The 16518-nt window shown below is 49.1% G+C and overlaps 1 protein-coding gene across 7 annotated transcripts in view; it reads right to left on the reverse strand.

The window, feature by feature from the left end:
- Positions 1-16518, reverse strand: part of RASAL2 (RAS protein activator like 2) — a 175159-nt gene that overhangs the window by 91716 nt on the left and 66925 nt on the right. For all 7 annotated transcript variants that reach the window (XM_082765618.1, XM_082765616.1, XM_082765617.1 and 4 more), the window contains exon 2: positions 8500-8627. In XM_082765618.1, coding sequence (XP_082621744.1) covers positions 8500-8627 — 128 coding nt within the window. The remainder of the gene's footprint in view (positions 1-8499; positions 8628-16518) is intronic.

Raw genomic sequence — 16518 nt, forward strand, 5'->3', positions numbered from 1 at the left:
GCTCGGCGTGGCTGGCCTTATCAAACAATCCCTGAGAAGAGGTGGGCTTATGGGCAAGCACCGGAGCATTGAGCAGTGCTGGTGCACAGCCCGCACAGGACTGCACGCAGGTGTGCAGCACCCTGCAACGCACAGGGATCAAGTAACAACAAACCAACCCATCTGAATAACAGGGCAGTGCTGCTTTGCAAAATCTGTTTCCCCGTGCCGGACCCATTGCTACCCTGTCTTGCCCACTAAAACATGGGGAAATCCAATCCAAGGCTGCTGGCTGCACGTGAAACTCAGGCTACAAAAGCAATTTTTCCAGTCTCTGCACAGCCATACTCACCGATCAGCTGCAGCATGCCGGAGGAGAATGGGCATTCAGCTGGTGACATTGGCCACATCAAGAAAGGGAGCACCTTCTACTAAAATTAAGTCAAAGTCTTCCTAAACACAGGACCTCACAGAAGGGTCTACAAAAGGCTGGGGGTCCCAGCTGCAGAGAGCTCTCAGCACACAAAGTTCTGTATGCAAATTCTCTTCAAAAGTAGTGAATGTCTAAAAATCTTGTTTCTCATCTGAAATGTTGGCAGCACTTGACCCCTCAGGGTTTGCTCCCCCCTTCCCCTCTGCTTTTAAACACCTGCCTGGATGATGACGTCTTTCTAGAGAGGTGCTTATGCTGCAAAAACGGAGAGAAATTGAGCTACCTACCACTACAGCTGCAGGGCATTCAGACAACAACCAACAGCTCTAAGAGAGCCCAAGCAATGCAGCCTCCTTGTTAAACAGAAACACAGCCTGACCTACTCCTACCCCAAACAGGAAAATGTAAAAAAGGGATTTGAGGGGTAAGGAAGAGAACCCAACTGCTTTGCAAATTTATACCCACAGCTTTATGCATCCTGATTTTGTTTATGTGATCAATTGGAGCAGCGGTCACTTTGCATACAGGAACACAGACAGACAAAAACTGCAGGGAGCTGCCTGCTCGCTACAGCACAAGCCACACAAGCCACTGGAAAACCTTTATCCTTAGCTTTACCCTTCAGAAGAACATACAGATTGTTCTGAGCAGGTCCAAAAGCCAACAAAGGTTATCCAAGTTGGTGAAAGAGAGGACAAGGAAGACAGAGACTACACGGAAAAAGGGTGTTTCCAGAAGGGAGCAGAAAAGCTCTTGGCCCATGGTGACCATCCTTGCCCCTGCTGGGTCACTGGCAAGGCCAGCGCTGTGCAGGACACTTCTGTGTGCCCCAGAACACCCAAGAGGGTGTCTCCAAGAGGGACCAGAGCTGAGATGTGCTGGCTGACAGCATGTCCAGCTGGTGCTTCCACAATGCGGCACCAGGAGAGGACACTGAGCGGGAAACTGGGAACTTCTGAGCCTGCCAGTTACTCCCAGTCGGCCATGCCCTGCTTCCTGCTGGCCTGCCTGCTCACCGTGGTTATGCCCGGGGCTACGGAGGTCTCTGCACACTCACAAATTACTGTTAGCCCCGTGCTGGTGGATTACTGGACCTGCTGTTGCTCTGCTCTGGCTAACTGGATGACTGCACTTCTCCTAACAACACAGCTAATCGTGCTCCTGATCTGTATTTGTCACAGCACTGTTATTTAGAGATGACTTGTCTAACCCTAAAGCTGTCTGCCCAGGGTCTTATCACCTCCCGTAACAGCCCGTACCCTGGTGGGGCTGCCCTGTGAGCCCAGACATCACCTGCAGGAAAAAGCCCAGGGGGTGAGGGAGAGGTGCAGCAGCCAGGGGCCGGAGGCAGGCACAACCCCTCGGTCCCAGCACGCTTCTAGTGAGGACATCGGCTCTGACGTTCCAGCCGTGATGCATGTCATGCTGCAATTGTTTTCAGCTCTGGAAAAAACACAACTTGCAGCCTGAGGAATAGAAGCCCCTGTCATATTTCCTGTGCTGCTTATCCTTTCATATCTCCAAGCATCTCTGAAAACAGAGTATTAATAGCAAACAAAAAGATATTATTCATTTGTACAGAAGGTTGCAGAAGATGTATACGATACTGTACTATTTTAGAAACAGGCTGCACTACACTGGCTCTCACAAACTACTTCTGGCATTTCCTGACTTTCAAGCACTTAGCATTCTCATAAGGTCATTTTTAATGCTATTTGTTACTATGCCAGTCTATTTGTCTCCTTCCAGCAGTGCTCATTTTTTAAAACAAGTTTCCCAAATCCCTGGTGGTTACTCTGTGAAGGCTACTTTCTTCACGGGTAGATTTTTACAGCAGGTCCTTTGCTGAATGATAGCCGGGTGAAGCCCATTAGGAAGTTAAGCAGAGACTAATTTAGTTAGTTTATGCTACACTCATTCAATCAAGATCACAGATTAGATTTTCAGTTTTCATCTGGAGACGCCACTTAGTCTTATTCCCTTCTACATGCTGTTCTGCTGACTGCCTGGTCTGCCTCTCCCGATTTCCTCCAGAGCACTTTTTTGGGGGATGCTGCAAGCCATATCTCCGGAACGACTACGAGCAGGCACTTCAGTACCTCTGGGACCTTGCTGACACAGGACAGAAGCATTCTTTTAATCCAAAGACAAGAAAAAGCTGCTAGTGCCACGGTGCTACAGTGTGTATAGGGATGGTGACAACAGCCAGGACACTACAAAGGCAGTTTTTTTGCTGCTCGGGCGAGGAGGAGGATGGTGGCTGGGGCTGTGCTGTCCTTTGTGCCCTTGGGAAAAGCAAACAGGCAGCCGGTGTCAAAAACAAACCTACTTCTGCATACCAGAGATAGGATTTATCTTCAAAGAGGACTTAGCCATTAGCAGGAAGAGTGTCCGAGGGCTCCGGTCCTAGCTCTGAGTCACGCTGCCTTTTGTACTTACCATTTGCCCAGACTGGGAAAATGCAGTTGGGCTGCACCCTAAAGTAGGTTCGTTGGTGTAGCAACGTTCACCTGGTGCGACACAGCAAAAGATTGCATTTGTTGGTGTGTTCACAAGGGCTTGAGAAACACCTACTACTGTGTATTTGATTGAAGAATTGTGTAAGCTGCACGAGGAAGAACAACACTTTCGTGCCACATGGCTCAATCTACGCCTGCACACGTACAAACAGCCCACGATTCCATCGGTGAGATTAAAGTAGCAAAGGAGCCACAAAACTTAAGTCTGACTTAACACTGCAATGTTATTTAAAATAACACACCTCCAAAAACATAGTCTCAGCCTGCACTGACCATAAAAACACGTAATCCCAAGCCTGCCTTGCTGCTGTTCGTTGCTCAGTGCAAGACCAGCCAGCTCTGAAAAATCCAGCTCCACAAATGTGGAGAGCGAGCCTGGCCAGCAGCGCTGCACCTCTGCGGACTGGGTGCGTTTCTAAGCCTGTAAATAAACCACCCCGGGGTAGGTCAAAGGGATTCACAGATCGGGTGGCACTCAAAGGCAAGTGCACAACCAGACGCTGTGCAAACAGCGATACATCAGCATCTGCCCGCCCTCCTCCAGCCCCTGCCTCCCCAGCAGGCATCTCAGCCGTGGAGCAGAGGACAACAAAGTATTGCAAAGACAGGACTGAACTGCAATTTAGGCTCCCACCTATTTTCTCTGTACAGCTTTGTTACCTTGGGTTTTTGTTCTTTGGCCTGCCAAGACTTCACCGACCTGTGAGTTGCCCAGCCCTGAGCTGATCTGTTGCCAATTTGGACAATCTTCACAATTTTGATCACTGGCCACGTTTCTTTGGTTCTTCGGATTTTCAAATTTTAATGAGGGCAGGTTCACAGCTCGGATTCTCACCTCTTGAACAGCATCACAGCTGACCTGCCACTGAACGTGCTTTTTAAGTATAAACGCTGTATTTGGGATCTTGAGCTTGATGATGAAGAGATTTCAGAAGAAACTGAGTAACATCTCCACGAGCATTTAATGCCACTTAAAGGCAGAGTAAACCGGTCTCTTTAAAAAAAATAAGTAGGCAGAAAAAAGTTTCTTCATTGCAGATAGATTTTTTCGGACTGGAAAGACTGATTCATGACAAAAAACCACAAACGCCTGAGAACTTGCAGCCTCTTCTGAAATGATAATCAATAAGTTGGGAATCGCATCAACAAACAGATAATGGAAAGCTCTTCACTTCAATTCTTACCTTCCTTGGGGACTTTGGAAAACAAACAATTAAACTCATTTGGGAATTGAAGCAAATCTTTTCTTATGACTGAGTTCAGCTTTGACAAACTCGCACTTACACGCCAGCCAGACGTGCTGTAAATGCCAATGTGACGAGTTTTGCGGATGGCATGGGGCGCTTCTGGAAACCTCCCCTGGGGCACCACTCACCACTGTCTGCTCTTGCTACGAGCTCTCGGGAGCATCGCTGTCACTCCACGACCGGTGTCAGTGGCAGGAGATGGACGTGTGCAGAAAACCCACCGGAGATGTCCCGCTGCTGGCCTCTGCCACCAGCACCAGTAAGGAGCCAACCTTGTCATGGAGAATGGTGACTGCAGATCTTAGCTCTACTTTGCCCTCGATTAAAAATGCCTCTCGATCCGATAGAAAAATGAGGGAAGTGTGGGAAGGAAAATAAGAGTCTAACACAGCGAAAAGTGATTTTCATCTCCGTTTGCAGCTGAACACAAAATTAAAAGATTCTGCAGGACAGCAGCCAAGTTACAGACAATGACTAACTAAAAGGCAGCCCCAAACCAGATGCAGCCATTTGTCACATCCCTCGTGAAAGTGCTGTGCAATGGATTATCTATCTGAAACCACTGATCAGAGCCACTGACTCATTCCCTTTTCCTGTTTAAATGCTGCTGTTTTTTGCAGCCACGTTTTCCTGTGTCCTCTTTGAAAGTATGTCCTCACCACTCTTCCCTATGGAACAGGTTTCATCAGCGATGAAAACATTGACACCTTCCTGACAGTGAGAAATTGTCTTCCTCATAGGAAAAAAAAAAAAAAGCAAAAAAAAAAGCTGATTTGTAAGTGAATCAGCCCAGACCTGTTCTCCTGGTCTTAGAAGGTGTTGCTAGATATTGCCACACCATGAGATGTTCTAGTAATTGCACTGCTCCTGTCACTCGAGACTCCTTATGTGCCAAGTCGTCCCTCATGTCACTACAGGGGTTCATTTTCTTTCTACTTAATTTTTGGGCCTCCATCTCTTCCCTTCATTAATAATCTCCACGTTCCAGTCTCACCTATTTTCATTGTATGACAAGGTGTCAAGAAATTAGTATTTATCTACGCTGCACAAGTTGATACTCTCAGGCTATTTTTGTCTAAGCAATTACAGATATTTTTGGATCACGTTGTACCTTGAAATTTCTCTGAATTCCAACCTACAGTTGGGCTTGCACAGTGCAAAATCTGTCTGCACACAGTCCATCCAAACTGCCCTGTAAATAAAGCTGTACAGAGAGGGAGAGGGAGGGTGTTAGAAGAAAAAAGTTTCCTTACTACTTGGCTTCCTTCTGTTCTGTTCCCTTCATCTTAAAATAAAACTGTGTGATTCATAATGCAATATTTTAACTGAAAGAAACCCATGCTAGTATTTACCTGAAACAACCGAGACACCTTTCATTTACCTGTTTGCATTTTGTATGTTTTCCTGCTTTTGGGCTTTGACATTCATACTTGCATAATAATTCTACAAAGATCATATACATCAAACACTTCTGTTCCTTTTCAACTTCACACGGTCTAAGCTTCTTGGATTTTTGCTCTGTGAAGTAACAATGCAGATGCATAGAAAATAAAACGAGGTGCATCAGACTTGCAGTGTTCAAATTACACCAGCCTTTAGATGATGCAGGCGCTCCCTGTCGGCTGAAAGGGCGCTCTGCTGTTAGCATCTCTTCCTCCTTCCCTCACACCCACCCCTTAATGATGCATATCATTCCGTGCCTCACATTCTTCCTCAGATCCTCATCAACAGTGCAAAGAAAATCTGACCTACCGACTCCATTGGCAATTTTCACATTCAGAGCAGGAACCTCTCCCTCTTCGGCTTCCTGTTGCCCATCTCACCTCACTTCAGGTTAAAAAGACTTCCTCCAGGGTCACCTTTCCAATAATTTTACTCTAGACATAATTTTCTGTTTTCCTCTTTTAGTAATCTTCCTTTTCCTTATGCATTTAACTCTGTCCTTTGTTTAGGATGCAGGTGCCTGTGGTCCCACCAGGGCCCTTTTCCATTCTCCTCCTACATACCTGTTCTCCTCCTACATACCTTTCCATCATTACGCTCCTCGAGCATCTCCCCCAGCGCTGCCTTAGGCCTTTGTTTGCTGCTACCTGGAGATCACATTTCATGGAGCCTTTCACCTCTGAATGACTCGCACCAGGTCGCCTCCCCTTCCCTTTCCCATGAAAGCTACAAGGGACGCTTCTGTTTTGGGGACATCAGAGGAGCAAATCCGAAGCATCAGCTCAGCGTCTCTTGCCGAGCAGTTCTACCAGTGCATCTGTTCTGCGTTTCTTTTGTGTTTCTTTAGGAGATTGTAACTATGCTGCCATGCGTACAGACGCAGAAGTAGATTAAAACAACCTTTTATTTTCCTATAAAGTACTTATGACTCTGCAAAGTATTTTCCTATAAAGTACTTATGACTCTGCAAGGAGTTCCCTTTTTCCTTTCACTTACAGCAAGCCCAATTACTTGAAAATCAGAATGGCAAATACGACTCCAGCTACTAGCTTCTGAAGCAAATCCCATTATCAGCATGTGGAGCCACACCTGCACCAGAGCATGTCTGCCTGGTTCATCTGCATGCAGCATTTTCCAAAACAAGTTATTTCTCATCGTGATAGTGCTGGCAGCACTCCTTTGAGAGCACAGCACAAAGATTTCCTTTACTATACTTAAAGCCCATGCTGTGCACGCCCAGCAATGAATTTCTCCACCTTCTGGCAGAAAACAGGCAAAACCAGAGTGTATTTAAATGTCATATATGAGGACTTTACATCAGTGATGCATTAGACTCCTCATATTTACTCCTCAGGATCTAAGCAAGAGGCTTATCTGACTCCTGGCAAAATGTTTTTAACTGTATGCGGTAAGAGAAATTAACAAGCCATACGAGCATGGTTACCACCTTCAGATAATTATTACTGATATGAGCCAGTGTTTTTTTTCCCAATTACATTTCTTTAATGAGATGCATCCTTTTAGCCCAGCTGTGCTGGTACAGTACAGCTTTAGGATTAATTCTCATGTCCTTAAGTTTCTTCAGGTTATACTTTAATTCCCTAGGTGACATTCCTGCCAGACTAGAAAAAGAATGATGTAGTAAACAAACATTATGATATGGGTCTTCCATTTTCCCTGCATTTGATCACCTCTCCTATAAATTAGCATTGATGTTGTTCCCTTCTAATAACTAAAGTCCTTCTCTAAACCTTTTTCTCCCACTCTCCCTATGAAGGGAAATATTTCAACCTTTGTAGACACACCTGATCACAGCTCAAGACGGATAACATTCAGTGCTATGCCAGCAACAGGTATAATAAACTCAGGCTGTGCCCAACCATATACAGAAGATTGCAAAGAATAAAGAAAAAAGCAGAAATTTAGGTTATGTCCAATAGGGATTAGAGTCAAACTCATGGACATTTATATAAAATAAAATCTGCTTCAGTGATTTGAAATCATTCCTGCTTTATCTTGAAATATTTAAACAGGGTAAATCTATAGCAGAGTAATTGAGCAAACAAACCCAGAAATATTATCAACTTCTAACGCCAACGTATGTGTGAGAGTCCACAGACATCAAATATAACAAGAAAAAACATATCGAGGTGTAACCTACGAGAGGGAACTTATCAGCATTTATTTGTTCAAAACGTTTCAATCAACTGAAATGTGCCTATTCTTTAACCACACGGACATTACCTTCATACCACGGCACAACGCCCAGTCCTACATGCTATATATACACACACACACACAGTAATTTTATAATTAAGGCAAAGATGGTTGCAATAGCTTTGCGTATTCCATGCCAAGGGCCACCCAATCCTGTTTGCTACATTTAGCTAGAGAGAGGGCAAACCTTTGCCTCAAACAATTTGCCTTCTGACTGCAGGAAGGATGACTGTATGGTGCGAAGGCTGCACGCTGCAGCTCGGCGCTCTAACACAGCCACCACCAACGTCCCATTTCCCAAGCTCATGTCCGCATTGATGCGAGGAGATAGGTTTACAAAGCCACGGTGGCTTTACTTACCATTAAAAGCAGCAATAATGCAGAAAGATGGAGTGGCAGAGTTAAATGCAGGGCAAAGAACTCCAGCAAGGAGTGGCGGATGCACACAGTTTGCTGTCACCTCTTCCATGCAACCGGCATCTGGGCCAGCTAGATTATGACTGAGTGCTACTGCTATCCCTACACGCAGAATAGGTTAGCTCCCTCCTTTCACGCTCATCACTAACAACAACAAAAAGGAGGAGATGAAGAAATGGCCTTCCCATTTCACCAACCAAGGCCAACAGGCATGGGCTGTGTGGCCCACGTGCGTTCCTCTCACCTCTTTCTCCCTGTTGAGCAGCACCAGCTGGCTGTCGGTCAGGATGCAGTATTTCCTCTCCCATGTTGTCGTATCGGTGTAGGGGGACTGGCCGCAGGACAGCCTGTGCGTAGGTGGTCCTTTCACATCTGCGAACAGAAAACCGGGATCCCGGAGTCATTAGCGTGTGTCATTACCCGCCCTCCTTCGCTTCTGTGGTTCTGCAGCAAGCTGCACACCAGAGCTGCAATCTGTACTCAGCAGCGCCTGGCTCAGCGTATTAAAAGACAAACTGCTAATCCTGGGAGGCACCCGTGGGGAACGCAACGTGAGGTACACCGGGAGTACTTAGTTATCTAGAGCATGACTTACGAAAATGGCAATGCCCGAGAAGAATATAAATGCTGTTGCTTAAGACTGAAATATAACCAAGAGCAGACCAAGAGCCTCATGCAAGCTCCATCTTTCCTCTGTTCCCTTCACAAAAGTGTGGGCCCTGAGCGTACCCAAACTCTTAACAAACTGGATTATTGAGACTTAGGGCAGAGAGGCACAGGAAGAGAGACTGGGAGCAAGGCAGGCAGGCTTGAAGAAGGGAGGGAAAGTCCAAAGGGACGGGCATTTCACTGGGAAGGGCTTAGTAGCACTCCTATGGCAGGAAGCTGTTTGGTAAAGCTGTGGCAGATAGGAGTCTTCCAGCATTTCCATTCAGTCACAGCCATCACAGCGACAAAAATAAATAAATAAATAAAAAGTCGATTTGCTTTAGGTCTTTCAGGCTGGAGCGCCACACCTCGTTGTGCAAGGCGCCCTGTCAGTGCCCCGAGCAGGCTGGGTACAAAGAAGGCAGCCCGAGGAATTCAACTGAGCAGGCAACTCACTGAAAAAAACTCTTTACAGGAGACCGAAACGCCACAGGAGTAATACAAAGGGGATGTATGCAACAGAGCCATTGGTAGCACGATGTATACAACTTCAGAAAACGGTTTGAAGTCAATCTCTGAAGTTCCATGTTCCGCATGATCTGTAACATCGAGCCTCACTTTTATCCTGCACTCAAGTTTTACACCCCTCTCTTTGCCCCGATCTAAGTGAGCACCAGTCGCTCTCAGGCTGTGCTCTGCAGCCTCCTGAAGCCCCCGAACCACAAAAAGCAAACCCACTGCCAGCAGCTCACCCTTGCTGTGCAGGAGCCCGGGATCTCCTCCCATTTGAGGAGCCCAGCAGGCAAAAAGAGCGTTGAAAACCCGCTTGAGGTGTTCTGCAGAGCTTGTCCATAAACCTGCAGTGGCACAAGGCTCAGAAGATGCTTGCTGTGACTGCTGCCTGCAGTCACCGCTAGAGGCCAGTGAATCCTCAGGCACCCAGCGCCCGCCCGGCTGCAGGGAGCCCTTGGAGCCCAAGCAGGAGCCCAGCTTGACCCTGGGTGCTTGGCCAACTGCAGCCGTGGTGCTCCCGATCCCACCTCATGGCTCCCAAAACCGCAGCTTCTCCCCGCTCTCCTCCTCCACACAGCAGCTTTGCCCCAGCACCGAAAGGCATGCGTCTGCTCTTAAAGCTGGGGAAGTAAAAACCCAGTTACGCCCCGAGATGTGTTTGGAGTCCTGTGGTGGTTCAGAGGAATACCTGAGACGTGCAATCTGATACGGGTAAGGAAGAAAAAGCAAAGGAATGCATCGCTCCTGCCGCTCTGCACAATACTGAAATTCACCTCTGTTTCCTTGATTTCGGATGAGATAATTCAGACGGGAACCTGAGGTTCAGAGGCAGGCCGCACACTGCGCTGCCTGGCCTGAGGGGTGCTGCCATTCGGGGCAGCTCTGCGCCTCTCCCGGCTGCCCCAAAGCCGGCTTGGTACGGGCACAGCCCAGGGAAACCACCAGGGCTGCTGTGAAGCAAAAGCACAGCCGTGCAAGCTGCTGGGGCACAGGAGACTCTCTCAGGAGTCACCCATGGCTTCGGCCACCTCAGAGACACTCGCTCCTGAGGTAGGCTTTTGGCGTACCTGCAGCTCACGTTTATGGCGGCTCCCAGCCCCAAACCAAACCAGACGCAGAATATAAATGCTGCTGCTCCTCCTTAGCCCTTGGTTTCCCCAAGAGCAGCAGAGGAACCCAGCCCGTGCCTCAACAAGCCCAAGTGAGGCCTGCAGGCTCCGGGCCTGCAACCAGGCTGCAGGGCGAAGACGAAGCCCCGGATCCCAGCCGTGAGCGTGCACCAGAGGCGAAGCCCAGAGCTCGGGGGCTCCAGCCCCTCAGGAAGGAAAGCCAGCTTTCTCCCGACACAAGGAAACCCTCCTGCACCCCCAGCAGAACCTAACAGTCACGACTTGTCCAGCCCCCAAAGACTTTTGCATTATAATTTCTGCTAACTACAGGCCTTGGCAGCATACCACCCGATTGATCTGCGGGGCTGCACAAAGGGATTAAAGAACAGCACGGCTCCTTCCACCGCAATAACAACTTCGGGACCTGACTGAGTCATCGGGCGCTGCGGGCCAGCCCCGGCTCTGCTGCCAAGCGGGCTGGCTACGTCAGAAGAGCTTTCTGCAGCCTGCTGGCAGCGCAGTGCCGTCGCGGTGCCTGGAGCTGTCAGTCACGGCCCGGCGTTAATATCTGGTGTGCTGGCACCCTTCTGATCGCACAGCGGGACACAGCCCCGCCACCCACACAGTCTTCCACCCAGAGGAGCAGAGCACGGTGGGTTCCTGAGGCACCCGGTACCCCCGGCCCTCTCCCCAGGGCTGATGGTACAAAAGCACATCTCGCACACCAGAGGGGAGCTCACAAGGAAGCTGCCTGCAACAGAAATCACAGTGAAAGCTCTGGTGTGTCTATGCCTAGCAGCTTATCTCCCTGTTTAAACCAAATCTCAGCTAGCCTGCCCAAGCAGACCTCTTCAGAGCCCCTTGCAACAGCCGTAACCCCAAAACTCACCCCGAGGGGTTCTACAGGTTTAGACTGAAGCTCTTTGGGACTTCACACAGTATCACACATACACCCGGTTGCTTCACAAACTGTGTTTTGTTTTCTGGTTTCACATTTAGTCTTCATTTTACATTCTTGGCCCCAAGTTTTCATGTGAATGGAATAAAACCTACCAATCCCTTCCACTAATGCCCTAGAAACCTGATTTAGCACCGCTGATCGGATCACCAAGGTCCACTAGTGTGTGGGCCCACTTAGCTTCAGGGCAAGGCTGAAAGTCACCTCGGGGCTATCCTCTGCCAGCTCATACAGCGCTGTCTATAGGTTCATACAAAGCCTTTGCCCGGGGGTAACTCGCCAACGAATGCAAATACTTCATTCTGGACAGGGGCTGGGGAAGAGATGAGGCAGGCACACCCAAAAGCTCCAAGCCTGCAGACGTGTGTGGGATGGGCTCAGGCAGCCCCGCACCTGAGCACACAGCGGGGAGAAGACGTCCTTCGTTCCTCCCCTGGTCTGCTGCAACCCGCTCCCTTCGGCCCTATGACAATGAGGCATTCAAGAAAGCAGATCAGTCAGCCTATACACGGAATAAAGGTCATGCCTTATGTGCCTACAAATGCTAATGGCAGTTAAGTAACAGCTTGGAAAAAATCCCCTCCTCTGTGCATCCTCCCCTGACGCCCTGAGAGGAGCAGCGCTGCCCGCCTGGCACGGCCGAAGGTTTGAAGCTGGGCTGTTTTTCCTCGGGGCACTGAAATGCCATCAGGCACTTTATAAATATCCACAAAGCTCCCTTTCTCTCAGCCAAATGACAACTTGTACCTTATTATCAACTACAGAGCTAATGAAGGAAAAAAAAAAAAAAAAAAGAGGAAAAAAGGCAAAAAAAGGGAACAGTCGTGCTGCGGCGGCATTTCAGATAAAGGTGTTGGTTGGGAACATGGAAACATGGAAAGAAGGAGCCAGTGCCAAGCCCGTCCCCACGGAAAGGGCCAAAACATTTTCTGAAAGCTGATGGCAGCTGAGGGAGCAGTACGAGTGCTATCAGATGGGAACATTTCTGAATCTTCCATTGCAACTATGCAACAATTAAAAAAAAAAAAAAAAACACAAACAAAAGCAACTTCCAAACGCATTCACAAGCGGAGAGTACTTTCCAGTCAGTGGGCAGAATCAGAAAATTATTTCCAAGCGATGTCAAGTGTTCCAGCAGCACTTAGTCCCCAACAGCTCTGCTGAAACAGAAGGGGGGCATCAACTCCTGAAAACTACAGAATCTGCAGAAATCAGGCCAAAAAAACTACATTAAAGGTAAATCCATGTCTCCAGCTCCTTTTGCCAACAAGCACTCTGCCTACCATCAATAACCACACAAAAGCAAACCTCCATCCCAGCGATGACAAGAGCAACCCTGGCATGTGCCAAAGCCCCTTTCCTGAGCCACGCTCTTCCTGGGGCGAAATTGAGGGCTTTCTGAAGCCCTTGCCAAATTTTCATCAACTTTATTAGGGTCCGTATTCTGCTCCTCGCGTTTCCAAGGAGGAGCTGCCAAGCAGCTGAGTAACTAATGGAGTGGCCAAGTTTGTGTGCCTTCCCCTGAAGAGAAAGATTAGAAGGAGCCCTAACACCTTCTGACAACAGGTCTGTCAGTGTTTCCGTGCGGCTTTATGTACTTGCCATAGAGACAAGACTTGGAGAGCTTTAGGTAAATGCTGTCGTCTGAGAGCTTGTCAGTACCCCAACCTACACAAATGTGCACGAGCAGGCAGCTCGGGTTGAATAATCATCAGCTCGAAGCTTTATCAAGCCGCTGAACAGAAGCTGAGACTTCAAGCCTGACTACTGACGTGACGCTTCACGACAGACGAGCGGCAATTAAAAGGCCTTCGCCGAACTTGCACCATCTCTAAAAGCTGATGAAGGCAGTGATTCAAGGGAAAGATACGGCAGAAGCGGAGACACACTGTGTCTCAACACGTCCCGTTCCCTCAAACCTGCATCTTGCAACGAGGCAGGATTTCTGCACAAGGCACCGGCGCAGGGGAACGTACACGGCACGGCTTGGCAGCACGTGGCTGCATGCAAGCAGCTATTTCAGAGCGCTGAAGCTCACACCGAGGTCTGCAGGGTCGGGATTTAACAGGGAGCAGAGATTTGGAGAGCGTCAGAGCAGCCCCGCTCAGCTGTGAGGGGACTGCTGACCTCTCGGCACCTACCAGGGGTCTGCTTGGGAAAGCACGATCAAGACAACTTCCACTTTCTCTCACGCAGATATATATTCAGCTTGTGTTTGCATTTCCTACTTCTCAAAGTCCAGCTCCCAACTCGAAGCAATGGTTTCTGGCCACGCTTCTGACCCAGGCGTGATCCCACCAGAAGATGCACGGGCTCTCATCCTTCACGTCCCAGCGGGGAGCACACGGTGCTCACGCCTGATCAGGTAACTCTGCAGTGGAAATTCAGCACATGCTACGTGGGGTAACTCGGATGAGCAGACTCACACGCTACCGAGCCAGAGAAAACAATGCTCTCAGGGGTGATTAATTCTTCTCTGAATCACAACACACCTAGAGATACGGCCAGTGCACATGGCAGACATGAAGCTATTAATTCTGCCATTTTATTTGAAATCACGGCCCAGGCAGTGAAGTGGCTGAAGGTTTTCTAGGAACTGCCTTGTAGCTACTGTGAGGCAGAGCATGGCTCACTCTCTCTTGATCAGTGTGGCATGGCTGCACACCATTTAGGAGCTACCTGCATTTTCACGGCTGGAAAAAGACCTCTGTGGGGAAGTAGCTGCATTGTCTTACACACAGAAAGCACGAGCAGACCCTTTGGGATGAGAGGCACGTCATTTACATAGGATTTACTACGGAGGTAAGCATCTAGTGTGAATTCTTCCCGATATCTTTAACAGCCACACTCAGCAACCTTCGGCGCACACACAGCGATGAGCCCTCAGTTCAGCAGAACTCATTTGCTCTCCTCTGGCGGCTGCGTGCAGCGATAACCGAATCCTCACATGGAAACCTAAGAGCAAGGGCAGGAGGTCAGAAAGCTCAGCCAAACCATCAAATTTCAGTGATTGCAAGAGCTCTTGCACCAACTGGTTACAGCCAAAACACTACCTGGAAAACCCATTCTAGACAGGACAAAGCCAGAAAAGGTTTAAATAGGTGAAAACGGTGTTTTAGAAGCTGGCAGAGCCCGTGAGAGCAGCACCAGGACTTTCTCAGATTCCAACACCTTTGGCACCGCGACACAAATTCTTTACAAGATCTTTAATTCTTCTAGTGTTGGCCAACCTTGCAGTAGTAACCTATTAACTTTCCACTGCTGTTTTATTGAGTGGTAGTGATCAAGCACAGCCTAAAAAAATTGGTTTTCCATCAGCCCGCTGGAGAATCTCATCAGCCACGTGTTCATGAAAAAGTTGGTCCATCGGGTGCAGTCTTCATGCCCTGTACCCTTGCGGAAACCACCACGATGATAATTTGTGCACTTGGTGCATGTTTCCCATCCCTACCATCCCTGTGCTGCCTATGGCAAAGGAAATCTCAATGTTTAGAGATGAGAAGCCTGAAGGTATATGCTGCTCACTGCCCAGGAGCTGGGTTTTGAGCTTTTCCCCTTCTGAATGAGTGCTGTGCATCTCTTCTGCAAAGACGCGAGGGCACAGCTTTATTCCACCAGCTGCCAAAAAGCTCTGGTGAGACCTGAGGAGGGGCAGTGGCAGGTTTGCCTTCCTGCTCCCAATTCCCCAGGCACAACAATCTCACCTCAATACAAAAGAAAAAACATGACAGAATGGTATTGTTTAATGAACCTGGCATCGTCCAGAAGGATGGATTCTTGCTGCCTCTCCTCGTGGTGACGTTGCTCCCATCCCTCCATTCCTGCGGCAGGGGAGATGTGACTTGTTTGCACAGAGACGGCTGCAGCGAGCTCGCTCACCCAGCTGAGCTCCCAGATGGCTCCGCCAATTTAACTCGGTCTGCCCTAAAACATCTGCCCCGAACTTGCAGTATCACCATTTGCCTATCAAAAGCTCAGTAGTTTTCACACCAAGGCTGAGACTGTGTTAGAGACTCACCAAGATTTCCACCCTCGTTTCCCCGTAACACACACAACTCAAAACCAAGCCTTCCCAAGACCTCCTAGCACATTTACCACCCTCAGCCCCTAACGTTTGTGTGCTCCCAGTACCCGAGCACAAGCCAGAGGACCCAAATTCAGTCAGGCCACAAGGACGCAGCCCTGAGAGCTGAGATTTCTTTTTCAGAAGGGAGAAGCGTGGAGTCATTCCAGAAGAGAAACCGCAAGTCTTAAAATCTTACGAGGAGCTCAGCTAGCAGATGCAGAGTGAGCCAACAGCTTGGAGCTTTCCTGCAAATGAGCTAAGGAGCGAGCAGGGGAAGCAAAATTAAGCGAAAAGCTAAAATTGGTCTGGGAGGGTAATTCTGATTAGAGCGCAGCAAGCTGCACCAGCTCACTGTCACCACGCCGCTTCTCGGAGCAAAAGGTGTGGAAGCTCTTAATAGCACTTTAAAGCTGCCAATTAGCTTGAACGCTGCTGAGCTCCTCTAAGCTCCTTACGCGGCGCCTAGCCGATCGCTGAGCGTACGGAGGGGTAATTGAGCCGAGCCTCTCCCCCTCTGCTCCTTTTCTCAGCCAGGTTTGGGAGACACAGCGCGGAGGATGAGAAATCAGCACCTCCCTGGGTGGACCCGGGCCAGGAGCACCGCATCGCGCCGCGATGGCGAGGGGAAGCCGACAGCAAAACCCAGCCCCGGTGGGAACCTCCCGGAGCACGCAGGTGTGCTGCAGGTTGGGCCCGGCCCGCAGACGGGCAGCTCCTTGCAGGGCTTCGTCGCTCCCATGACATCACCCCCAGAGAAGCTGCAAGCCGGGGAAAAACCAGCTCGGTTCCCAGGGCACCGAGGGGTTCAAGCCGCCCGCACGCGGTTGCTCAAAGCCACGGCTGTGACCCTGCCGACAATACCGAGCAGGTTTTTCCTTCCTTCTTATTCAGGTCTCATTCTTCACCCAGGCCCACTCGTCTTTGCTCCTGAATATTAAGTGTGCATTTCTCTCCGCTAAATTCCCGCTT

Source organism: Aythya marila (assembly GCF_965140915.1).
Source record: "Aythya marila genome assembly, chromosome: 8".
Lineage (NCBI taxonomy): Eukaryota > Metazoa > Chordata > Aves > Anseriformes > Anatidae > Aythya > Aythya marila.